At 44.1% G+C, this 27,499-nt stretch overlaps 1 protein-coding gene across 3 annotated transcripts in view; it reads left to right on the top strand.

The window, feature by feature from the left end:
* The window catches only part of LOC139368700 (vacuolar protein sorting 13 homolog D), a 63,505-nt gene extending 39,973 nt beyond the window's left edge, over positions 1-23,532 (top strand). For all 3 annotated transcript variants that reach the window (XM_071107957.1, XM_071107959.1, XM_071107958.1), the window contains 14 exons: positions 523-631; positions 1,075-1,245; positions 1,512-1,616; positions 2,043-2,192; positions 2,335-2,487; positions 2,784-2,880; positions 3,173-3,321; positions 3,567-3,701; positions 7,437-7,604; positions 12,751-12,883; positions 13,103-13,298; positions 21,004-21,135; positions 21,829-22,069; positions 22,289-23,532. In XM_071107957.1, coding sequence (XP_070964058.1) covers positions 523-631; positions 1,075-1,245; positions 1,512-1,616; positions 2,043-2,192; positions 2,335-2,487; positions 2,784-2,880; positions 3,173-3,321; positions 3,567-3,701; positions 7,437-7,604; positions 12,751-12,883; positions 13,103-13,298; positions 21,004-21,135; positions 21,829-22,069; positions 22,289-22,420 — 2,071 coding nt within the window. In that variant the 3' untranslated portion in view covers positions 22,421-23,532. The remainder of the gene's footprint in view (positions 1-522; positions 632-1,074; positions 1,246-1,511; positions 1,617-2,042; positions 2,193-2,334; positions 2,488-2,783; positions 2,881-3,172; positions 3,322-3,566; positions 3,702-7,436; positions 7,605-12,750; positions 12,884-13,102; positions 13,299-21,003; positions 21,136-21,828; positions 22,070-22,288) is intronic.
* Positions 23,533-27,499: the final 3,967 nt, after the last annotated feature.

The raw sequence follows: 27,499 nt of genomic DNA on the forward strand, positions 1-27,499 counted from the left end.
TTGTAGCTCATGGCTATTTGGCATAGCCAGATCAGGACCTGACATAAGGACAACTCGGAGTATGCTGTTCTGTAATAGACTACATTTTCTTCATATCATGCTGCTTTAGACCTGTCTAAAGTAAATAATGGATTTATTGTGATGGTGTAGGCTATATTACATGGATTTATTAGACTTTTTAAAATGTAGATGTTCCAGAGGTCTTCATCAGTGGCTTGTAGGCTATGCGTGTTTATGTTAATCAACAGTCAATTACCATAAGACCGACTGTTATTTGCTTGTCACCGGCTGACAATTTCGTGATCCCCACAGCCCTATCCACGCCCCTACCTTTTTTTTCTGTGACCAACAGATGCATATCTGTATTCCCAGTCATGTAAAATCCATATTTATTTCACTTGACTGATTTCCTTATATGAACTGTAACTCAGTAAAATCTTAGAAATTGTTGCCTGTTACATTATTATTTTTCTGTACATATTTACCTGTATCTGACATCATTGTCCTCTCCCTTTCCCCTAGCTATGAGCCCTTGATGCTGAGGAGGCCAGACCCGCGGCGCAGCACCACCCAGACTTGGCACTTCTCATCAGGCATGCTGACCTGTGGCCTGCCCCGGCTGGTGGTACAGGTGGGTAGTTCCCACAGAATGCCTCTTCACTATCTGCTGATCAAACATACTTTTGCTGTTACTCTTTATTTTAGAAGTATTTTAGCTGTCCATATCAAATTCTTATTTGATTATAATTGCAGAATTAATGAAGTTTTGGTATCTAATCTTGCATTGTTAAACACTTAATAGTATTTTTCAGAGATTAAGTAACACTTAATTTACAGCTGAATGTGTTGAAAGGTAGGTACTTCATAATGCTATTGAATAAGGTTCTTATGATTAGAGCACATAGACACTTTTGACAATGTTACCTACGAAGCTTAGAAACACTGAGCTAGTAGATTAGGCCAATACTGTATGTAGACATCTAAAACAAAGTCTCACCAAACATTGTTTCCAATCCGAATATAGCTCCATTTTTATTTAATGTGCCCCTCTGTGTTGACCTCTGATCCCCTCAGGCGAACGGTGGTGTGGAGGGGCTGTTTGACGGGGCAGAGGTGGTGCTGGGGCCGGCTGCAGGCCTGCTGGAGCTGGGCCCAGAGCAGCAGTTCATCAACCAGAAGATGAGGCCTGGCTCTGGGGTGCTGTCTGTCCAAGTCCTGCCGGATGGACCCACACGAGTGCTGCAGGTTAGCTTTGGGTGTATTTGGATATATAGTACCAGACAGAGGTTTGGGGACACCTATTCATTTAAGGATTTTTCTTTATTTTTACTATTGTCTACATAGAATAATAGTGAAGACATCAAAACTATGAAGTAACACATATGGAATCACTTAGTAACTAAAAAAGTGCTAAACAAATCAGTTGACTGTATCGTTTCAATACTTTCATGTTGGTTCCATGTCCGCCGGTAATTAGAGATTGGCTTTATGTAATGCTGTTGCTACTGTAGATCAGTGACTTCAACCAGCGGCGAATGAACCGGACGTCCCCGAGCACAGAGGAGGACCAGAACAAAGACAACATTCAGAAGAAGAAGCCAGAACAGGAACTGGAGGTACACTTACTAACCATTAAAAGTGTATGAAGATACATTTCCTCTTCCTACCCATAGCTTACCTTTAAGTCCCTCAAGGATTTTGCTGAGTTTTTTGGGATCATTGCCGTACAAAATGCTTGATTTTGCTGTAGCAATAATGACATTTCGCATTGCAATTTGTACTATTTTTGACAAATTTGTCAAATGTACTGATGAGGGAAAAGGTTTGTTGACTTGTTGCTTTGTTGAACCATTTTATGTGGTAATATTGCGATTATTTTATTATTTTATGCAGGAATAGTGCAGTGATTGGTCAAATTTGAAAGCATTTGCATAACATGTGAGAAATGTTGTTAAATCCTTGAGGGATTGTCACATAAGGCTAACCTACCATGACCACCATTCTGTCTGTCTCTCCGCCTGTCCGTCTTGTCTGATGGTCAGGTGTTGGTGAACTTGGAGGAAGGCGTGGGTCTCTCCCTGGTTAACAAGCTGCCAGAGGAGCTGGTGTTCACTACATTGTCGGGTATAGACATCCACTTCACTCGCACCGCTGCCAACGAGGTGCTGGAGCTGAGCATCCAGAACATCCAGGTAACCCCTCCTAAACCATTCACCTTCTTAACCCCTTTAGTGCACCTTTTAACTATCAACTGAGGAGTTTGAATTGAAGTTATGTATTGATTGCATCTTTTGCTCTCTTTCTCCCTCTCTCTTTCTCCCTCTCCTCCACCAGGTGGATAATCAGCTCCTGGGCACCACTCAGCCGGTGATGCTGTGTGTTTCCCCAGGCTCCAGTAGTGAGAGCAGCATCGTGGACACTGGCGCCGCCCTGCAGATCAACTCTGTTAAGGTCCCCAGCAACCTCGTTCTCACCGACCTCTTCAAGGTAAGGCAGGCAGGAAATTGAAGGAAACAAATTGAAACAGGGAGCGACTACCAAGTCTTGTCCAATAAGAAATGCTCGATTTGTATGTTTTTCTAATGTGTGCCCAAATGAATACGACCCATGTGAACAATCACTTACACCTGCTAGCAAATCCAAACTAGTTTGTTTGCCATATAGTAAGCATTAGCTAACAGTCTACAAAGGAGGCAAGTTCATGAGTGTTTATAAACTGAATGACTGTTAAGGCTGAGGAGATGTTGTAATACTGAGGTCATGACACAGTGTTTTCTGCGCAGCATCTCATGGTGACAGCGAGGCGCTTCACTGTCATCATCGAGGAGAAACTCCTGCTGAAGCTGCTCAGCTTCTTTGGTTACGGCCACACAGAGGCAGGTGGGTAGACCCCTGGTTCCTGAACGGACATCATGACAGGTTTTTGGACTGTACGAGAGGCATTCTATATATACTCATTTATAAGCAGACCGTGTATAAATGACTCTAGACATCATTGTATTATACATGTATAAGGCCTGTTGACCATGATGATCAACACCGTTTTTTGATTTATAATCGGACAATTTGTTAGTTAGTACCATTATAAAGAACAGGTGGTGTGTCTGTCTGCTGTGTGTGTGTATCTTGTATTTGGGATGGTCAGTGTTCATTGTCTGTCTTATGGTTCCAGAACTGGAGAGGTTGGATGAGAGTCTATATGAGAAGGCCAGTGATGACCAGGGAGCTCCCAAGCGCTACTACTTTGAGAACCTGAAGATCAGCCTCCCTCAGGTCAAGCTGAGTGTGTTCACCTCTCACAAGCTCCCGCCTGACCTCAAGGTAAAGGTTACTAAATTCAGTACAAAGAAATGATACAGAGCCGTACCAGGATATTCTTACAGGGAAGCATAGCGTGCTTTCTGCATTCATATGTCAGCCTTTGCCTGTTGGTTTTCTCTTTGACTTAATTGGTCGGCATTATAAGACAAACAAATGTACATGATTATCCACTTACCTAGAATGTTGTTGATCCACCCAGACAATTTCCTTGTGCTTGTTCTAAAAGTGCTCTGTGCTCTCTGCAGGCCCTCAAGGGAACCCTGGGTATCCCGCTGATACGGTTTGAGGATGCAGTGATCAACATGTACCCCTTCACCCGGGTCCACCCTTACGAGACGCAGGAGATCATCATCAACGACATCCTGAAGCACTTCAGAGAGGTGAGGGGAAAATGAACAGACAGACTTTCACTGGAGGTGACATGTAATGGCATATTCCAAAATGATGCATATGGCTTTAGCATTCATTTATGTTAATAAGCAGCTAAAGGTGGCAATCTGTTGTAACTTTCTATTTTGGTGATGCGTATTAACCCGGCAGACCTCAACCAGTTACTCAGACTCCGACATCAAGCAGATGTTCTACATAGAACAAGACAAAATGATTATGTAAATGGTGCATGACCAACTCATTTACTCACTTTGGGACCAAAGACCAAGGAGCAGTTTGCTAACATAGCTTCAATGAAATTTCCTAATGGGGACACTACTGCAGATCCAACTGAAATGAATAATACATTTCAGACATTTTATTCCAATTTGTACTGCTCGGGTGTGACCTACAATCACTTCCTAAAACCTTACCACCTCCCACGCCTTTCCTTGGATGCCTGTCACTCATTAGATGCCCATAACACTGTCAGAGCAACAAATACTATGAATACAACTATGAGTACAGCGTATTCGGAAAGTATTCCCTTTTCCGCATTTCGTCAAGTTTTACAGCCTTGTTCTAAAATGTATTAAATACATGTTTTTCCTCATCAATGTACACACAATACCCCATAATGGCAAAGCAAAAACAGGTTTTAATTTATTACAAAAAAAAAAACAGATACCTCATTTACAAAAGTATTCAGAACCTTTGCTATGAGACTTAAAATTGAGCTCAGGTGCATCCTTTATCCATTGATCGTCCTTGATGTTTCTACAACTTGATTGGAGTACAACTGTGGTAAATTCAATTGATTGGACATGATTTGGAAAGGCACACACCTGTCTAGATAAGATCCTACAGTTGACAGTGCATGTCAGAGCAAAAACCAAGCCATGAGGTTGAAGGAATTGTCCGTAAAGCTCCAAGACCGGATTGTGTCAAGGCACAGATTTGGGGAAAATTACCAAAAAATGTCTGTAGCATTGAAAGCCCTCAAGAACACAGTGGCCTCCATCATTCTTAAATGGAAGTAGTTTGGAACCACCCAGACTCTTCCTAGAGCTAGAAGCCCGGCCAAATTAAGCAATCGGGGGAGAAGGGCCTTGGTCAGGAAGGTCACTAAGAATCAGATGGTCTCTGACAGAGCTCCAGAGTTCCTCTGTGGAGATGGGAGAACCTTCCAGATATACAACAATTTCTGCAGCACTCCACCAATCAGGCCTTTATGGTAGAGTTGCCAGACAGAAGCCACTCCTCATTAAAAGGCACGTGACATCCCACTTGGAGTTTGTCAAAAGGCACCTAAAGCCTCTCCGCCCATGAGAAACAAGATTCTCTGGTTTGATTAAACCAAGATTGAACTCTTTGGCCTGAATGCCAAGCGTCACGTCTGGAGGAAACCTGGCACCGCCCTTGGCGTAAAGAACGTTGTGGCAGTTTCACACTGTGGGGGATGTTTTACAGCGGCAGGGACTGAGACTAGTCAGGGTTGAGGGAAAGATGAATGTAGCAAAGTACAGAGAGATCCTTGATGAAAACTTGTTCCAGAGCGTTCAGTACCTCAGACTGGGGCAAAGGTTCACCTTCCAACAGGACATTGACCCTAAGCACACAGCCAAGACAACGCAGGAGTCGCTTCGGGACAAGTCTCTGAATGTCCTTGAGTGACCCAGCCAGAGCCCGGACTTGAACTTGATCAAACATCTCTGGAGAGACCTGAAAATATCTGTGCAGCAACGCTCCCCATCCAACCTGACAGAGCTTGAGATGATCTGCAGAGAAGAATGGGAGAAACTCCCCAAATACAGGTGTGCCAGACTTGTAGCGTCATACCCAAGAAGACTCGAGGCTGTAATCGCTGCCAAAGGTGCTTCAACAAAGTACTGAGTAAAGGGTCTGAATGCTTAAGTAAAGTAATATTTCTGTTTTTATTTTTAATACATTTGCACACATCTAAAAACCTGTCATTATGGGGAATTGTGTATAGATTGATGGGGGGGGGGCAGTATAATACATTTTACAATAAGGCTGTAATGTAACAAAATGTGGAAAGTTCAGTTCTCTCCAGGGATTTCTTTGTTGTTATTTGTCTTATCTGTTGAACCCATAGCCCAGACAGCACGCCAATCAGTCTGCCATGATCCTATCATAATCTATGGCTCCAAACATTACTGATATGCTGATTACATTAGTATTCTTCCAGAAAGTTCCTCAGTCTCTTTCCCACCTTTTTAGATAACTTCAGGTTTTTTTTTTTAAGCAAAATTGTAGGATACAAGATGAATTGAGGGTCTGCATTATTACCACTAAACTATAGACCAGGGTCGTCTATTCCTTTAAATATCCCAGTGGTCCACAATTTCATATCTCTGCCATATCTCTTACCACTAAACTATAGACCATGGTCGTCTATTCCTTTAAATATCTCAGTGGTCCACAATTTCATATCTCTGGGTGTTCAAATGCATCCCTCGTTGCAAAAGATTTAAAGATGTAGAAACAGATGTATGTAGACGGACTACATCTCCCTATTCATTTCAGTTGTTCAAATCAACATCCTTCCTCAAAAGAATAGTTTCAGGTCAATGCTCCCTATAGCACCACCTCCATATTACAGAGACAAAAAACCTAGACTTGGTCCTTGCTCTGCGTTCTCTTGCTACTTGGTTAAATCCAGAAGCTTGCTTGTCATGGCGTCCCATAGAAGAAAATGTTTTCACCCGCACAGATTACAAGACCTAATTTATTCCAATGTTCTTCTGAAACAATCTAAATTCAGATTTGGCCCTATCATTTCACACACCTTTTCTGTTTGTTTTCCATAACCCTGGTCTCCGGGTGGGAGGCCCTATCTACTTTCCCCTGTGGCATGACAATGGAGTGCACACACTTTCAGACATTCTTGGGGATGAGGGTCTCTGCACATTCCAAGACATCCAACAAAAGCACAACCTGCCTGGCACCTTATTTTTCTACTTACAATTACGTTTGGTGATACCTTGGGAAACAAAGATCAGCCTTTATACCTTTCACAAGGTATTGCTTAGAAAAAGAGGTCTCGTCTCTGAAATGTATTCCCTTCTAGTAAAGGCCTCGTCCAAGCCTCTTTTTAATTGACAGATATTGGAATAAAGATCTACAATCATTCAACAATGTTCTCAATTGGCAAACAATATGGCACAGTATAGCTTTATCTTCCAGAAATTCACAGAACTTATTTTACTCCCTGGAAATGATATCAAATCAAAGCCAAACCATCACATAATTGTACTCTCTGCTCTAATGACACTCAGGGCACCTTCTTCCATATGATGTGGGAATGCTAAAGGGTCAAATACTTCTGGAATATGATCTGCCTTGTGCGCTCGGTTGTAATATCAAAAACAATCCCATGTTTACCATCTGTTCTACTACTTAATGACTCAAATGTAGCTCAAATGTAGAGCTCTCTGTTAAACAGAGACTGCTTTGGTGAGACAACATTTAAAAAAATGTATCTCCCCAAAACAATCCTGGCAGGACTGTGGAGGAGGAGGCTCTTTGCAAGTATTATCCACACTGATTGTTTTAAATCAAACTTTTTCTAGTGTCTGGGCAATGGGTCAATGCTTCACTTCAAACTTCCATTCAAGCCTTCGTCACAGTGAAGTAACCAATCAGGTGCTGCTGCATCTCACAGCCAATCAGGTTTTGTTGCTGTTGCACTTCACAGCCAATCCCATTGATGTGTTCCTCTTCAGGAGCTGATTAGCCAGGCGGCTCAGATACTCGGTTCGGTGGACTTCCTGGGGAACCCCATGGGACTGCTCAATGATGTCACCGAGGGCGTCTCTGAGCTTATCAAGTACGGCAATGTGGGCGGGCTCATCCGCAACGTCACACACGGAGTGTCCAACTCCGCCGCCAAGGTAACGTTGTTGGGGTTTACCTTCCTGTTTACTTGTGCTCTGTGTTGATGTTGATTGTGTTTAACTTTGCATTATGAAATTACAGTAGGTGTCCCAGTTTCAAGACTACTAAGCTGAAATGAGGCAATGTGGAAATGGGGCGAGGCGAAGGTCTCCTCCTTGATGTGACACGCACACACACACACACACAGGTTCTGTGCGCTGAGGCTTTTCTATCACTTTCCATGAAAATTGGCCTCTGCTTACTTTGATGGATCAGTGCGTGTATCAGCTGTGTCACTAAATGTTATGTGGCTTCCAGGAAAGGAGATGGAACAGCACAGAAAGAGAGCATTACCGTTGTATAACTAACTACCTGACCCTAGGGCTGACCAACTCTTAGCAAACATCTAAAATATTGTTATATTTAATGGATACTCTTAGTGAATACATAGAGGATATGACACGTTTACAGCAGGTCTGTATATGTTCTATTTTCTTGATCAGTAGCTTTCCAAGGACCAGTGTAATGCCCCAACCCTTTGGCCATTCTGTCCCTGAACAGTAATCAGTTCCTCTTCATTACAATGAGACGTGTCCTGGGGGGCACTGTTCCACGCTAAAGGACCCATTCTGGTTTTGGAACGTTGTCAGTCCAGAACCCAGCCATTTAGCCCCAAGTCCTCCTCTCTCCCCTATCCTCAGCCAGCTCTCAGCAGGCCTCTGGAAGATACAGGCAGCCCCACACACTCCCCCTGCCAAACTGTGTCAGCCAGCTTAATGTCAGTCAGCTCACTCTCTTTCTGTCTCCCCCCTCTCTCTCTTTCTGTGCTCTAGTGCTCTCTCATTCCCTCCCTCCCCCTCTCTCTGTCTCTCTTTGTCCCCTCTCCCTGCACGGCAATTTACTCGTATTTGTGCTGCGGCATTGATGTCATGAATATCAGACAGCCAGTAGGCCCGGTCACACAGCCCTTGTCCTAGCTCTTGACCAGCCCATGGCCCCAGGCCCACAAACACCACTCACGTCCTGCCCCAGATTTCAGCTCTGCTTTGCAACTGTAACTTGCTGTTGCTTATTGCAAATGGAATCCCTGTGTCTGCCTATGCTCGGGAACACACACATTGAGGTTGTGAGATCCTGGCACACCAACTTTTCCCATTGAGGCTAATCCATAATCCTAGTTTAAAGCAGCTCTGCTCCTGTTGACTGGTTGAAATCGTTGTATCTGCGATTCTAAACACTGTCAAGGCAGTGTCCTGTAACGTTTGCTCTCCTGAAAATGAAGGATGACTTCTTCTCCACTGACTTGACATACTCCTCCCTCTCTGAAGAAAACAAAATGTCATCATTAGTTTACTTTCATGTTTTTCTTTCTTCCAATCAAATTGTGAACAATCGCTTTGTTTGCTGAACAATAATAAAATAGGAGGAGCCCCTATGCACACGGGCATGCCCACACACATACATACACACACACACACACACAGGGGTGTCCAACTTCTAATAAAAATGGCTTGCCAAGATGTGTGCCTTATAAAAATTCGATGCCACAGTATTCAATGGAAAAAAGTGAATCTCCCAATGGTATTTAAGTGTCTTGATGAAATGAATGAGCTTGTTATTAACTCATTTAAATCAGCTCAAGAAGTATGGTGTCAAAAAGAAGCAAAACACTAGTTTCGTCACTTAACCATGTTAAACCAGTCATCTAATTGTTCATAATTTCTCACTTGAAACGTCCTCTCACTGTCACTTGGGTTTATTTTCAGCAAACTTAACCTGTGTAAATATTTGTATGAACATAACAAGATTCAACAACTGAGACAGAAACTGAACAAGTTCCACAGACATGTGACTCACGGAAATTGAATAATGTGTACCTGAACAAAGGGGGGGGTCAAAATCAAAAGTAACAGTCAGTAACTGGTGTGGCCACCAGCTGCATTAAGTACTGCATTAAGTACTGCAGTATCTCCTCATGGACTGCACCAGATTTGACAGTTCTTGCTGTGAGGCACCTGCAAGTTCCTGGACATTTCTGGGGGGAATGGCCCGAGCCCTCATGCTCTGATCCAACAGGTCCCAGACGTGCTCAATGGGATTGAGATCCGGGCTCTTCGCTGGCCATAGCAGTAACACTGACATTCCTGTCTCGCAGGAAATCACGCACAGAACGCGCAGTATGGCTGGTGGCATTGTCGTGCTGGAGGGTCATGTCGGGATGAGCCTGCAAGAAGGGTACCACATGAGGGAGGAGGATGTCTTCCTTGTAACGCACAGCATTGAGATTACCTGCAATGACAACAATCTCAGTCCGATGATGCTGTGACACACCACCCCAGACCATGACGGACCCTCCACCTCCAAAACGATCCCGCTCCAGAGTACAGGCCTCAGTGTAACACTCATTCCTTCAACGATAAATGCGAGTCCGACCATCACCCCTGGTGAGACAAAACCGAGACTCGTCAGTGAAGAGCCAGTCCTGTCTGGTCCAGTGAAGGTGGGTTTGTGCCCAAAGGCGACGTTGTTTCCGGTGATGTCTGGTGATGACCTGCCTTACAACAGGCCTACAAGCCCTCAGTCCAGCCTCTCTCAGCCTATTGCGGACAGTCTGAGCATTGATGGAGGGATTGTGCATTCCTGGTGTAACTCGAGCAGTTGTTATTGCCATCCTGTACCTGTCCCGCAGGTGTGATGTTCGAATGTACCTGATCCTGTGCAGGTGTTGTTACACGACGATCAGCTGTCCGACCTGTCTCCCTGTAGCGCTGTCTTAGGTGTCTCACAGTACGGACACTGCAATTTATTGCCTTGACCACATCTGTAGTCCTCATTCCTCCTTGCAGCATGCCTCAGGCACATTCACGCAGATGAGCAGGGACCCTGGGCATCTTTCTTTTGGTGTTTTTCAGAGTCAGTAGAAAGGCCTCTTTGGTGTCCTACGTTTTCATAACTGAATTGCCTACCTTCTGTAAGCTGTCTTAACGACCTTTCCACAGGTGAATGTTCATTAATTGTTTATGGTTCATTGAAAAAGCATGGGAAACAGTGTTTAAACCCTTTACAATGAAGATCTGTGAAGTTATTTGTATTTTTACTAATTATCTTTGAAGACAGGGTCCTGAAAAAGGGATGTTTATTTTTGTTGAGTTTAGCTGAGTTTAGTTTATGTAGGCCTCTACAGCCGTAAACCTTTGGCCTAACTGCTTCTGCATTTCCACTTGATGGTTGTTATGCTTTCTTTATGGATGTTATTTTTCTCCTTTTTATGGGTTGGTCTGCTCAACTCATTCCCTGGCCTGGGTAGCAGACCTTCTACTAAAAACTCTTGCTGTATAGACCTATTTGACACCTTCCATATACATAGCTAGCCTACATTGAGGACATTATTGCAGGTTTAATTGAGAGACTTCAAAAGTATTGATAGTAAATGGAACTAAATATTGGCGTGCACATGTTTATGTTTGTGCGCGTGTTATGTTGCAGCTGGTCACCTACACACCACATGTAAAACCACACTGAATAGTTTCCTTGTTCCTTGCTGGGTTTAGTTTCATCTGATGCACCTTCACCCCTTTAATGACTGACACTCCATGTAATCTCTGAGATCCCTTCCTTGATCACCCAACGTTAACACACCAGACGGGCCTCAGTTTCACATTGTGTGTGTCCTTCAGCATAGAAGGGGGGGGGGGTGTAAACTTGAAAGCATCTTTATCGCCCCCTCACTCCTCACCCCCTTGGGGATACAGGTCTGGTACGTACATTGGTTTAGTTTCACAAAGAGGGGGAATAAAATAAAAAAATTGAGAAGGAGAGAGTTCGTGCTGGCCTTCCAATGAACTCTCCGGGGACTTTGCTTGGCAAGGTCATCCCAAGTTCAGTCTTGGCGCTGGCTGCAGAGCGGCGGAGGGCCCGGGTGTGTTTACACAGAACCCAGCCTCCTCTGGGGAGCTTCCCCCGTAACACAAACCCACTTCCAGCAGGCACCTGCTGGGTGGAAGGGAGAAGAGGGGATAGGAGGAGGGGGAGAGAGGTCAGCGCTGGGGAAAGATGGGGGTGTGTAGGCACTCCACTCCAGCAGACAAATTACTTGCTGATTATATTGGCCAGATGGATAAGGCAGGCGCTGTGTAAAATCTGTTTTCTTCTCTATCAGTCCTCCCTGTCTCTCTAGTTCAGTTGTGGAGGATGAGAACCAGCCAACCAGCATTGGGCTACTGTAGAACTTTTTCACTCAGTGAGGTTGTGAGCTCTGGATATGTGACACGTATTTGACTTTTAATATGGTCACTCAACAGCAGCTCATCTCAGGATTCACTGGTAAACGGTAAAAGGAACGAAATTGGGCTTGGAATTGCCAGGGACCTCACAATATGATATTATCATGATACTTAGGTGCCGATATGATATGTATTGTGATTCTATATTAATTGCGATTCAATACTGCAATTTTATTGTGATTTAGATTTTTTTTGAATATATTGCTCTCTATATCTGTGGCAGAAGGACAAGAGAATAAATGAGAAAGTTTTGCCTCAAGAAGATGAAGAGCATGCTATAGAAAGAGATACCAGAGTTTTGGCACAGGAACAGCCAACTAGCGCTAGCTAACGTTAACTAACAACAAAAAATGCTCAATACTTGGAGTCATTATCTATATAATATTGTGATACTGTATCGATTTCTTCCCCCATCACTAGAAAGAAATTGACAACATTTACAGTATGAGTTAGGTGGTTTTGTTGGATGGCTTCGACTTGAGTTAGTATCCTTTATAAGTTTGAAAGAGAGAAAGACATCATGCTTGTGTGAATTGAAAGGTATTTGACTGGGACAAATAAGAGCCAATCCATCATTCCACTGCAAGGCCTAGTGTGAGGGCTGCACTGGTCTAATGGCCCCTACATAGCGTGTGGGAGCACTATGTGGTCGAACTGAATCTTAATACCTTTAATACCTTTTTAAATAATGTATGTATATAGAAGGGTGGCCAAAACTGAGCCTTGAGGTACACTTTTTCTAAGAAGTGATAAATAGACGTGATTCTGCATTATTCAAGACTATTTCCAAATACTGCGTATAAAGCATGCTTGAAATGAAGGGTTTTGCTGATATGGTGTGAAAAAGACTGGCCAAAGAGACTCTCTCTCTCTGTCTTAGTTTGCAGGGACTTTGTCGGACGGGTTGGGCAAGACCATGGACAATCGACATCAGAACGAAAGAGAGTACATCCGTTACCATGGCGCCACCAGCGGAGAGCATCTGGTGGCTGGGATTCATGGATTGGCTCATGGTATGTACTATTACAGTAATACTGTAGTGCTACTAATAATACTGTAGTAATACCACTGACTGTAGTCTCTTTCACTTTCAATATGGCACTTGCATTTCATTACTCAAACATTAGATAGAACCCAGCGGATCTATCAGGCCTTTTTAATCTGTAATACCCTCAGAATCCATTTAGCTGTTCGTGAGGAGTCACACCTGGTTCTTATCTGGTGTCTCACAGGTATCATCGGAGGGTTGACCAGCGTCATCACTTCCACAGTGGAGGGGGTGAAGACTGAGGGAGGAGTCAGCGGCTTCTTCTCTGGCCTGGGGAAAGGTCTGGTTGGTACGGTGACCAAGCCGGTGGCCGGTGCACTGGACTTTGCCTCTGAGACAGCACAGACGGTCCGAGACATGGCCAGCCTCAGTAACCACAGGTAAGTGCCTAAACCCGGAGAGACATGTCATAACACCAATTTTACCATAAGAATTACTCCTAAATGGCAACTTTCAAAGAAAAACCATTAGATCCCTGCCACTCTCAATGGGAACCAATCGCTTAAAAAATGCTTGCTATTTCCTAAGAGGATGATGTCATCCTCCTGAGGAGGAGGAGCTGGCCAGTCAGGGGTCTACTCGCATTCATATTTTTAATGACCGGTATGCGCCCACACCATTCTGTTGTTGGGGTATGCCCACACCATTCTGTTGTTGGGGTATGCCCACACCATTCCAACACAGAAAAGCTGCTACTAGCATACTTACAGTCCCTGGTTCGAATCCAGGCTGTATCACATCCGGCTGTGATTAGGAGTCCCATAGGGCGGCACACTATTGGCCCAGCGTCGTCCAGGTATGGCTGGTGTAGGCCGTCATTGTAAATAAGAATTTGTTCTTAACTGACTTGCCTAGTTAAATGAGGGTTAAATAAAACGTATATTTTTTACTAATGTAAATCTCCATCCCACCTAACGGGCAAATATCCAGTGGTCTTTTCAAACAGCTCTTACACTAAAAGGGCATTATCATTTTCACAATATTGTTCCAACCTCCATAGTGTGGAAATATATAAAAAACACAATACATTCTAGTTTGACTGCACTGGGCCTTTAATAACATGTAAAATGCCTAACTATTTCACTCAATGTAATTAATTATAGGTCATATTTCATAGAAATCTGAAAACACTGGACAGTTACTTTAATATGGTGCAGGTTCTCATGTACAGTGCCTTGCGAAAGTATTCGGCCCCCTTGAACTTTGTGACCTTTTGCCACATTTCAGGCTTCAACCATAAAGATATAAACTGTATTTTTTTGTGAAGAATCAACAACAAGTGGGACACAATCATGAAGTGGAACGACATTTATCGTCCCAGTCTCAGGTCTTTTGCAGACTCCATCAGGTTTTCTTCCAGAATGGTCCTGTATTTGGCTCCATCCATCTTCCCATCAATTTTAACCATCTTCCCTGTCCCTGCTGAAGAAAAGCAGGCCCAAACCATGATGCTGCCACCACCATGTTTGACAGTGGGGATGGTGTGTTCAGCTGTGTTGCTTTTACGCCAAACATAATGTTTTGCATTGTTGCCAAAAAGTTCAATTTTGTTTTCATCAGACCAGAGCACCTTCTTCCACATGTTTGGTGTGTCTCCCAGGTGGCTTGTGGCAAACTTTAAACGACACTTTTTTATGGATATCTTTAAGAAATGGCTTTCTTCTTGCCACTCTTCCATAAAGGCCAGATTTGTGCAATATACGACTGATTGTTGTCCTATGGACAGAACCTCCCACCTCAGCTGTAGATCTCTGCAGTTCATCCAGAGTGATCACGGGCCTCTTGGCTGCATCTCTGATCAGTCTTCTCCTTGTATGAGCTGAAAGTTTAGAGGGACGGCCAGGTCTTGGTAGATTTGCAGTGGTCTGATACTCCTTCCATTTCAATATTATCGCTTGCACAGTGCTCCTTGGGATGTTTAAAGCGTGGGAAATCTTTTTGTATCCAAATCCGGCTTTAAACTTCTTCACAACAGTATCTCGGACCTGCCTGGTGTGTTCCTTGTTCTTCATGATGCTCTCTGCGCTTTTAACGGACCTCTGAGACTATCACAGTGCAGGTGCATTTATACGGAGACTTGATTACACACAGGTGGATTGTATTTATCATCATTAGTCATTTAGGTCAACATTGGATCATTCAGAGATCCTCACTGAACTTCTGGAGAGAGTTTGCTGCACTGAAAGTAAAGGGGCTGAATAATTTTGCACGCCCAATTTTTCAGTTTTTGATTTGTTAAAAAAGTTTGAAATATCCAATAAATGTCGTTCCACTTCACGATTGTGTTCCACTTGTTGTTGATTCTTCACAAAAAAATACAGTTTTATATCTTTATGTTTGAAGCCTGAAATGTGGCAAAAGGTCGCAAAGTTCAAGGGGGCCGAATACTTTCGCAAGGCACTGTATTTCTTCAGAATGTTGTGTGACACTCACATACTCCTATTTGTGCACGCCAACTAAACCCACCAGATGTGCTTGTAAATGCCACCTGCCATTTTTAATGGGGTCGGCTGGCTTGATGCTGGGTCAAGCCTCTCCCCCAATTAGAGTCTATAGCAGCGCAGCATGGCAGGTAACGGTCCTCACAGCCACTCTCTTTAACTCACACAGACACAAGGTGTGACACCTACTGACTGGGCTCAGCACTGTTTTTTGGAGCCTGTCTCTGTCCTCTCCAGCTCTCACTGGTTTTAAAGCCACAGGCAGGTTGTATTACACAGGCTGTCTGGGAGTTCAAGCCATTTATACAGTGTGTGTATACATTAGGCAGACCAAGCGCACAATGGCATTTGTGTACTTGGAATGGTAAATATAACAGATTGCACTAATGCATGTCACTGTGGGTGGTGTGTGTGTGTGTGTGTGGTGGGGTGGTGTTGTCTAGGAAATGTTGTCTGTTTGGGAGGATTGTGTGTGATTTTAATTTTTTAACTAGGTAAGTCAGTTAAGAACAAGTTCTTATTTACAATGAAGGCCTCCAGCGGGGAAGGGGATAAAAAATGAAATACAGATGTAGGACAAAACACACATCGCAACGAGACAACACTAAATAGAGACCTAAGACAATATCAACGGCAGCAACACATGATAACACAGCAGGGTGACAACACCATGATAGCAACACCACATGATAGCAACACCACATGGTAGCAGCACAACATGGTAACAGCAAAAAACATGATAGAAATATTATTGGGCACAGACACCAGCACAAAGGTCAATAAGGTAGAGACAACAATACATAACGTTAAGCAGCCACAACTGTCAGTAAGTGTGTCCATGATTGAGTATTTGAATGAAGAGATTGAGATAAAACTGTCCAGTTTGAGTGTTTGTTGCAGCTCGTTCCAGTCGCTAACTGCAGCGAACTGAAAAGAGGAGCGACCCAGTGATGTGTGTGCTTTCGGGACCTTTAACAGAATGTGACTGGCAGAATGGGTGTTGTATGTGGAGGATGATGGCTGCATTAGGTATCTCAGATAGTGAGGCTTAAGAGGGTTTTATAAATAAGCATCAACCAGTGTGTCTTGCGACGTGTATACAGAGAAGACCCATTTACAGAGGAGTATAGAGTGCTGTGATGTGTCCTATAAGGAGCATTGGTGGCAAATCTGATGACCGAAAGGTAAAGAACATCTAGCCGCTCGAGAGCACCCTTACCTGTCGATCTGTAAATTATGTTGTCGTAATCTAGCATGGGTAGAATGGTCATCTGAATCAGGGTTAGTTTGGCAGCTGGGGTGAAAGAGGAGTGATTACGATAGAGGAAACCAAGTCTAGATTTAACCTTAGTCTGCAGCTTTGATATGTGCTGAGAGAAGGACAGTGTACCGTCTAGCCATACTCCCAAGTACTTGTATGAGGTGACTACCTCAAGCTCTCTCAGAGGTAGTAATCACACTGGTGGGGATAGGGGCATTCTTCTTACCAAACCACATGGCCTTTGTTTTGGAGGTGTTCAGAACAAGGTAAGGGCAGAATAAGCTTGTTGGACACTAAGAAAGCTTTGTTGTAGAGCGTTTAACACAAAATCCGGGGAGGTGCCAGCTGAGTATAAAACTGTATCATCTGCATATAAATGGATGAGAGCGCTTTCTACTGCTTGAGCTATGTTGATGTAAATTGAGAAGAGCGTGGGGCCTAGGATCGAGCCTTGGGGTACTCCCTTGGTGACAGGCAGTGGCTGAGACAGCACATGTTCTGACTTTATAAACTGCATTCCTTGAGAGAGGTAGTTAGCAAACCAGGCCAAAGACCCCTCAGACACCAATACTCTTTAGCCGACCCACAAGAATGGAATGGTCTAGCATATCAAAAGCTTTGGCCAAGTCAATAAAAATAGCAGCACAACATTGCATAGAATCAAGGGCAATGGTGACATCATTTAGGACCTTTTAAGGTTGCGGTGACACATCAATAACGTGAGCGGAAACCAGATTGCATACCCGAGGAGAATATTATGGACATCAAGAAAGCCCGTGTTTGCATTTAAGGGGTTGATTTAGAGGTGTGTGCGTGTACAGGGAACAATAAGGGACCTGCAGATGAACTGTTTCTGCTGTATGAGGGAGGAGAAGGGAGCAAAGGGAGAGGAGGGGGGAGGGGCATCCGAAGCGTGCCTGCCACAGTGTGTCTACAAGTTCAGCCAGAGTTCAACCCAGAGAATGTGCCGGAATCATGGTTCACAGCAGACACTGACCACGCTATCACACCCACTTAATAACACACTCACACAGGTAGACTAAACACACACACTAATGCTTTCACTCGCATACACACTTACACTCTCACATACCAACACACTCACATACTAACACACATGCTCCCCAACACTGTCATGCCTATTAATCAAGCAGTGATATTGATGTGATACCATCGCATACAGAAGAAAAGCTGTAAAATGATTTAAAGGAACAATGGTGGGGTTATATACAGTTCCTCCCTACTGTGGATTGAGTTGCTCATCACATGACCTTCTTCACTGTGCATATGAAGCCCTTTCTCTTTACCCTCTGTATGACTGGCTCAGATCACATCTCCAGAAAAGCACACACTAGGAAATAAACAAGTCAATGAGAAGCAGACGTTGTGTGATGGTTCGCACTCCCCTTGCTCTCCTGCCCTGCTCGTGAACTCTCCCTCCTGTCTTTCACACAACCCTCCCGCCACACACACACAATCTCACCCACCCGTCTCTCTCTCACACACACACACACACACACACTCTCCTTCCCTTGGTCCTGGCAACCCTCTAGAGCCAGCTCAATTACAATTCCCAAACAAAGCGGGAGGGACGCACTCCTCACATCTCCTCAGCACACTGTCAACTCAGTCCTAGGCATTCTTTCACTACAGTGCACTACACTGAGGAGAAACAGAACATTAGACCCATGTTTTCAAAACCTGCTTATGGGAAAGATATACAGCACATTACAGTGCGTAATTGACCTAGGTAGCAGTGTTGTTGATATATTTGTCATGGATTGTCATCAGATTTAGACGCGTATTCAATCTGTTGGTTTAAATGAATGAACCAAGGAGAAATCTACACTATGCACAAAGCAAGTCCACCCACTCTTTCTGGCCCAACATAGAACATGAGCATGACAACAGCAGCGACTTCACAGTGAAACCACAGGGCTGGAAAGTGAGAGGAGAGGAATGTTTTTATTTTGTCAACCCTGCATTAATGCCAGACAGACATGCTAATGATGTGTCTCGCCACAAGCCATCTACACACTGGTACGGAATGTGTTTTAGCATAACCGCCATTCCACATCTTTAGGAGAATGGGGGTTATTCCACCCGCATTCCACATCTCTAGAAGGATGGGGGTTATTCCACCCGCATTCCACATCTCTAGGAGGATGGGGGTTATTCCACCTGCATTCCACATCTCTAGATGATGGGGGTTATTCCACCCGCATTCCACATCTCTAGGAGGATGGGGGTTATTCCACCCGCATTCCACATCTCTAGGAGGATGGGGGTTATTCCACCCGCATTCCACATCTCTAGGAGGATGGGGGTTATTCCACCCGCATTCCACATCTCTAGGAGGATGGGGGTTATTCCACCCGCATTCCACATCTCTAGGAGGATGGGGGTTATTCCACCCGCATTCCACATCTCTAGGAGGATGGGGGTTATTCCACCCGCATTCCACATCTCTAGGAGGATGGGGGTTATTCCACCCGCATTCCACATCTCTAGGAGGATGGGGGTTATTCCACCCGCATTCCACATCTCTAGGAGGATGGGGGTTATTCCACCCGCATTCCAAGATATTCACTTCTGTACAGTTGAGACATTTCATATAATCTATCTTCCAACAAGGTATACCTCTCTGCAGTGCATGCCATGAACACTTGAGCCAAATGCTGTTAGGTGTTCACTCACGGCTGTAGGGTCACATTTTATAAGCTCCATAAGATTTTCAAATGGAGGAACTACCAACTGAGCTTGTCCAATAGGAAAGGTCCTAAATGACCTTTACCTCATATATCAATTTGGATTTGCAAATTCAGCCTTCCAGATTGCATAGTGGAGTTACTAGCATATTGCTTATGCAGTAACTACCCATCCAATCTGCTCTGATCTGCATGAAGTGCCTAGGGCCAGGGGCAATGTAGGAGATTGGGCGGTGCTGTCTCCTGGAGGAGAACGGCCGGAGCAGGGCGGTGCTGTCTCCTGGAGGAGAACGGCCGGAGCAGGGCGGTGCTGTCTCCTGGAGGAGAACGGCCGGAACTGCCCACAAGGCTGGAACACTTCTCGCATGTCACAGCTACGCTGCCATTCTAGTGGACCTGGCTTGTCCTACGCTATTCACACTGATGTGGAGCTGTGCCTCCCCCCCATTTCTCACCTGTGGCTGACAACGGCCAGCGCCTCTCTTCATCTCTGTGTCCACACACCCACCTACTTACTTACTTACCTAGCCGGCCAGCCAGCCCAAGGAGCCCCCATCATATACAGCCCCCCGGCGCCCAGACTGCCCACAAGCTCCCATTCCACCACAGCAGCGGCTCCAGCTGCAGACAGCCTGGAACCTGTCTCTCCCCAAGAAAAGCAAACCCCCGCAGCCCAGCCGGGTAGAGCAGAGCAGCACAGTGCCGCCTTTGTGAATCCACCAGAGCCCATCGGGCCCTAATCAAAAGACCGCAGCCCCGGCAGATTCAAGCCAGATGTGGGAATTCCAGCCGGGGCCGGGCTGACTGGCAGCCGGAATGAGAGGGGAGGTGGAGGGGTTGTCTGAAGGGGAAGTGAAACCTTAGCTCAGACCTGGCATAGGCAGGCTGGCACCAGGGCACTGTGTGACCTCTTCACCTCTCAACAGCCTCACAGGTCCTTTCCAATCTGTATCAGTCTCAACCAAGGTTCTATAAACCACCTTACGCACTGTGTTGACCTGCCATGTTGACACCGTTTTGGCTCATATGTAAAGCTGCTGTTATATTGATGCTGTGTATTTCATGAAGCTGCTGGCTAAGCTGTTATATTGATGCTGTGTATTTCATAAAGCTGCTGGCTAAGCTGTTATATTGATGCTGTGTATTTCATGAAGCTGCTGGCTAAGCTGTTATATTGATGCTGTGTATTTCATGAAGCTGCTGGCTAAGCTGTTATATTGATGCTGTGTATTTCATAAAGCTGCTGGCTAAGCTGTTATATTGATGCTGTGTATTTCATCAAGCTGCTGGCTAAGCTGTTATATTGATGCTGTGCATTTCATCAAGCTGCTGGTTAAGCTGTTATATTGATGCTGTGTATTTCATAAAGCTGCTGGCTAAGCTGTTATATTGATGCTGTGTATTTCATCAAGCTGCTGGCTAAGCTGTTATATTGATGCTGTGTATTTCATGAAGCTGCTGGCTAAGCTGTTATATTGATGCTGTGTATTTCATAAAGCTGCTGGCTAAGCTGTTATATTGATGCTGTGTATTTCATGAAGCTGCTGGCTAAGCTGTTATATTGATGCTGTGTATTTCATAAAGCTGCTGGCTAAGCTGTTATATTGATGCTGTGTATTTGGCAAGCGATACTGACTGCTGACGCTGCTCTTTTGTTTTCCATCCTGTGTTGCAGGTTGAGTGTGCTGCGGGTGAGGAAGCCACGATGCTGTAAAGGACCCCAGGGCCTGCTGCCCCGCTTCTCCTCCACCCAGGCCGACGGACAGGAGCAGCTCTTCCACCTCACTGACAGCATCCACTCTGAGTTGTGAGTCACACTCCTGTTCTAAGCTTCCAGAGTTAAGCCACTGTCTGGCCAGTCACCCTTGTTTTGGTTGGACCACAGTGTAAGAACAATGGCCACAGTGTGTGCAGACTTGCTCCAGCCCTGCTCTAACACTCCTGATTCAACTCGTCTTTCATTTACACCATGATGAGTTGGTGATGATCTGGAACAAAAGCCTGCTGAATATGTTGACTTATTTAAAAGGTTTGGAGAAACTCACATCTCTGATTGATCTGATTTAATATTGCATTACGTTTAAGTTTATTAATAAAGATGTAGTATCTCCAGAGTAAGAAAGACGGGTAACTAGCCTTTATCCAGTCTTTCTGCTGGCCCTGAGAGCGTTTGTCTTCTCACAGGCTAATAAATCCAGAGAGGCAGCAGAACCCTGTCTCTAGCCATTGACCTCTGGCCCTAGAGATGTTAACCAGACAATTACTCAGCTCAGCCTCTGGGCTGCCTAGGTCACACCATGTTTGTTAACGTTAGCATGTGTTGTGCAAAGCTCATGTGCGAGTTTTAGGAAATGACATGCATAGTGGTTACTTGAAAATAAGTGCCTCCAGCTTTTATTTTCAGCAGGGAGTCAACTCCGATCTTTCCAGCTCACACATTTTTGCCAAATAAGTCATGATTTCTAAATGTTTTTCTCTCTCTCTCTCCCGCCTCACTTAGTTTCATTGCTGTGGAGCCCATAGACACCTACTGCGTGCTCATATCTTCCAAAGTGGTCTACTTCCTCAAGCCTGGTGAATTTGTGGACCGTGAGGCCATTTTCCTGGAGGTCAAGTATGATGACCTGTACCACTGCCTGGTCTCAAAGGACCATGGGAAGGTGTATGTGCAGCTCACCAAGAAGGCAGAGAGCACCAGCAGTGGCGTAGCCATGCCAGGCCCTTCCCACCAGAAGCCTATGGTAACACTTCCACAACCCTATAAGAACTATTCTGTAGTGTTAATGAATTAACTTCTTAGTAATTGCATTATTATTATTTATTTATTCCAAATGTTGCACATTTTAAAATTGAAAAACATACTTTTTTTACTTGTCAAGTAGAAACATTTTTATGTTGGTAATGGTTTTCATAGGTTCCACAATGTTCAATTAGGTTCATTTTCCCTCATGTCCTAATAGGTTCATGTGAAGAGCGAGAATCTTGCTGTAAAAATCTCTCAAGAAATCAACTATGCCAAGAGCCTTTACTACGAGCAGCAGCTCATGCTGCCGCCCAATGAGACTGAAGACTGCATACTATTGGACTCATAACTGACCCCTGGAAAGGGTGGCACATACACGTTCTTCCTGTTTCTTCCCACTGAAAGTAGTCGTCTTTAATATGTTGCGATAGTGTCAGAAGATATGATCCACAATCACTAGATAATTTATCCTATGTCTCTCTAAGGACGGAATAACCCATCCTGGTCCTGGATGGCAACAGCCTGCTAATTTTCCACCGCCCTGATATGAAGAACACTTTACACTGGCCTAGTTAACAGGCTTGTTGGACTGACCATCTGTATGGGTATAAGGGCTTAGGGTCTGGCTGCAGATTTGCGTGAAGTGAAGCCCATATCGGGTCAGGATCGGCCCCCACTGCACTTAGTATAGTAGCGCAACATAGTTTAGACTTAGAAGGTCCAACATCCCAAGATGCACACAGTTTAAACAATGAAAGAAAATATGCCAACAGCTGTTTTATCGACTTCTGTATATTTAGAACACAATACGATGACAGATGTTTTATTTTACAAAAATGTTTATAAGATAAGATATGTCAGTAGATGTACACACATGCGAGTAGTGTTATATTATGTTTGTGTATAGACACCTATGTACATATATAGCTACATACCAATATAACACAATAGCTATGTACATAACCAAGTTGGACAATATAATAATTATTTGGGTTGATATGAAGTGAAATGCTGTACAAAACTGCCTTTAAAATGTCTTTATTTTGTGTATAAAAGTATTTGGGGGTTGAATTCATTGCACTGACACTTAGTTTGGACACACTGGCTACTCTTGCCCTCCACCTGGGCCACACCCACCACACAGGGAGGGCAGTCGGGGGAGCTGCCACTCAAAGTCCCTAGCCTTTTACAATCATGGCCCTCTGTCTGGTTTCGGTCACCGTTTTATTTACTGACTTTTTTTACCAGTGTCCTTTTTAACCGATTTCTTCTGAGAGCTCTAGGTTTTGGAATGTGTTCCTTGAACATTGAGTTTCTATCTACTGTGATCAGACCAGGGGCCTTCGTTACACCCAACGCTTGTGAAAGGTGGAGGACATGAGCTTTAACCTGTGCAGGAGGAGGAAGGAGAGTGAATTGATGACATTGCTTATAATAAAGCACCACAACTGCAGTACTCAATACTATGGACCCTCTGTGCCTGTTACTGAACCAAATGTCATGATTTCCATATCATCCGGTGCATCCTTACTGTTTATTCACCCAAATGAAAGGCACAATCTGTAACTCTCTCTGCACATGAATTAAGGACCCACTGCTAGCACCTCATTTAAAGGCACATTTTTATTCAGTGCCTTCAGTAATTATTGTGACTGAATCATTTTTTCTTCTTTTGGCTCTATACTCCAAAAGTTTAGATTTGAAATCAAACAATGAGGTCAAACACTATGAGGTTAAAGTGCAGACTGTCAGCTTTAATTTGAGGGTGTTTTCATCCATGTCGGGTGAAGCGTTTATAATAGAGAGCACTTTTTGTACATTCAGTAGTCCCCCCCATTTTAGGGGAGCAAAATTATTGGGACAAATTGACTTGTGTAAAGTAGTAAAAAGGGAAGTATTTGGTCTCATATTCCTAGCATGCAATGACTACATCAAGCTTGTGACTACAAATCTGTCGGATACGTTTCTTCTTTGTTTTGATTGTGTTTCAGATTATTTTGTGCCCAATAGAAATTGTAAATAAGAATAGAATGTATCTAAACACTTCTACATTAATGTTGTTGCTACCATGATTACAGATAATCCTGAATTAATTGTGAATTATGATGAGTGAGAAAGTTACAGAAGCACAAATATCAAATATAGAGCCAAAGGAAGAAAAATGTTTCACTGTCCCAATAATTATAGAGGGCGGTGTAGGTGGTCCAGGAATCCTCATGACATGGCACAAAAGTGGGGGGGAAGGGTGGGCTTTCCTCTTTTGTTCTGTATTGCTCATTTAGTGCACACTATTTTGTTTTCACCCTTAAGTCTGTGTACTGTATTCATACTTGGAATATCGTTTAACAGGAAAAGCTAGACTGTGTCTTTAAAGAAACAATTTGAGCTTTTAACATCACCTCCCCCAGTTTTGCAGTAGCAGTGGTATGTTTGGGGGGGGGTTTCAGCCCACCAACTTCTCTCAGAAAGGACCCCTTCATTATTCAATCTCAATTACAATCCTAATGCAAAAGAGAATTGTACCTTATTTCAAATGATAACTATAGTTGTAACCTGTCTCCATGAAGCTGAGTCTCCTGAAGTCCTTGGCCTATGCTCCACCATCCCTCTTCTTGATTGACAGGTCAGCAGAGGCTTGGGGTCTCCCCCTTGCTATGGGGCTAGTCCATTGCTCGTTTATCTCCCTGACTCCCTCCCAGAGGACATGCTCTGCCTGGTGATGGAGCAGTCGCCGTGCCAACAAGGTGAAGGGTTCTGAAGCTTTCTACAATGGTGTTATTGTACATTGTTTATATTGTTGTCACAGAACAAGGTGTATAGATGGCCCCAGCGGAATTCAAACCCATGACCCTAACGTTGCAAGCACCATGCTTGACCAACTGAGCCACACATGACCACCAAGCACTGAATGTGAGCTCTTAAATATGTTTAATCACCTAGTTAGCCACTGGTCTAAGAATTCTCACACTATATTCAGTCTCACATGGATGAAATTCCCTTTTTAAGGGGGTTTAGAATAAGTGGCTTTGCAAGGCATCGGACCGCAAACCCCCATTGAGCCCCCAAGAAGCTGAAGTGATCTTAACAGTGAGAGCTGAGCAATCTAAAGATCCTGGCTCATTTGGATTTCCCTGCCTCCTTCACTGGAGTCGCTGAAGTCTTTTAAAGCTCTCAGAAGAAGCTCAATCAAATCCATGGCCAGGGTTTTTGTGTTTGATCATTGATTGGAAGCTGGCTCTGAAGTCAATCTGAAGTGTCTGTCTGATTCAAGAATTCATGTGATTATCAAAAATATGTACAAAGCTTGGACAATTACACAGATTAGTTTTCATTACAGTTTCATATCAGGTGAATGTTGTAAGAGAGCCTACATTACGGAGCGAGACAGGCCCTGAGGTTCTGCGTAGTTGTAGTTCAGTGTCTCCCTCACCCACAAAGACTGTGAGGCGAAGTCTTTGCATACCGAGGTCATTGGTAGTCATGGAGAGGTTACACACTTAATTTGCATCAAAAGAGAAATTAGGTTGTGGCAAGGAAAAGCTCCCTTCACAGAGGAGAGCATAGTCAATGTATCTAAAGCCAAACTAAGAGCATTACTACACTGAACAAAAATATAAATGCAACATGTTAAGTGTTGGTCTCATGTTTCATAAGCTGAAATAAAAGATCCCAGAAATGTTCCATACCCACAAAAAGCTTTTTCTCTCATTTTGTGCACAAATGAGTTTATATCCCTGTTAGTGAGCATTTCTCCATTGCCAATAATATGTGGCATATCAAGAAGCTGATTAAACAGCATGATCATTGCACCTTGCGCTGTGAACAATAAAAGGCCACTCTAAAATGTGCAGTTTTGTCACACAACACAATGCCACAGATGTCTTGTGTTTTGAGAGTACAATTGACATGCTAACTGCAGGAATGTCCAGAACTGTTGCCAGATAATTCAATGTTAATTTCTCGACTGCAATGTCATTTCAGAGAATGTGGCTGTATGTCAAACTGACCTCACAACAGCAGACCATGCATAACCATGCCAGGACAGAACCTCCACATCCATCTTCTTAACCTGCGGGATCATCTGAGACCAGCCACCTGGACAGCTGATGAAACTGTGGGTTTGCACAACCGAAGAATTTCTGCACAAACTGTCAGAAACCGTCTCAGGGAATCTAATCTGTGTGCTCGTCGTCCTCACCAGGGTCTTGACCTGACTGCAGTTCGGCGTTGTGACCAACTTCAGCGGGTAAATGCTCACCTTCGATGGCCGCTGGAGAAGTGTGCTCTTCACGGATGAATCCTGGTTTCAACTGTACCAGGCTGATGGCCGACAGTGTGTATGGGACAACATTCCACAGGCCACAATCAACAGCCTGATGAACTCTGCGAAGGAGATGTGTCGTGCTGCATGAGGCAAATGGTGTTCACACCAGATAACTGACTTGCTTTCTGATCCACACCACTACCTTTCTTTAAAGGTATCTGTGACCAACAGATGCATATCTCTATTCCCAGTCATGGTGTAAGCTGTTTTGGTCAGTCTCTCGCAGCATCCCACTTCTCCTCTAGTTTCACAAGTCAGACAAGAGTTTTGTGAATGTGAAAGGCTGGTAATTGATGGACCACTCGTCCACCTGAGCCTCCACTCAATTACCAGCCTTTCACATTCTTGTCTGACTTGTGAAACTAGAGCAAAAGGGGGATGCTGCGAGGGACAGACCAAAACATCTTACACCATGGCCCATGTGGTAGACAGACAATGTACCCATACAAAATACACTGAACAAAAATATAAACGCAACATGCAACCATTTCTAAGATTGATTTCCTTATATGAACTGTAACAGTACAGTCAATTGAAATCAATTCATTAGGCCCTAAATCGATGGATTTCACATGACTGGGAATAGATATACCTTGGTCACAGATACCTTAAAGAAAAGGTAGGGGCGTGGATCAGAAAACCAGTCAGTATCTGACCACCATTTGCCTCATGCAGCGGCAGAGCTGCCTGCCTGTCCAGGCGTCAGGGTGAAGAGTTCAGCACCTGGGGAGTCATCTGTTTGTCCAACCACCGCCTCAAATCTGTCTGCTGTTTGGCTAACCTTGCTCTGACCTCGCCCCCTGAGATTTGAGCTGTCTTCTCCAACACACACTCACAGAGACAGTTTAGGGTCTAGATTCAATCAGATCAAGCGTTAACCGGCAATAGCAGACACCTGCATAGCGGATGTTTTGGTGGTGTCAGAGGTGCTTTGGAGCTGTCAAATCGGTAAGCAACTGCTCTTGCAATTGTTTAAAAAAGAAAAAAATTCACCTTTATTTAACCAGGTAGGCCAGTTGAGAACAAGTTCTCATTTACAACTGCGACCTGGCCAAGATAAAGCAAAGCAGTGCGACACAACACAGAGTTACACATGGGATAAAC

Source organism: Oncorhynchus clarkii, chromosome 16 (genome assembly GCF_045791955.1).
Source record: "Oncorhynchus clarkii lewisi isolate Uvic-CL-2024 chromosome 16, UVic_Ocla_1.0, whole genome shotgun sequence".
NCBI lineage: Eukaryota > Metazoa > Chordata > Actinopteri > Salmoniformes > Salmonidae > Oncorhynchus > Oncorhynchus clarkii.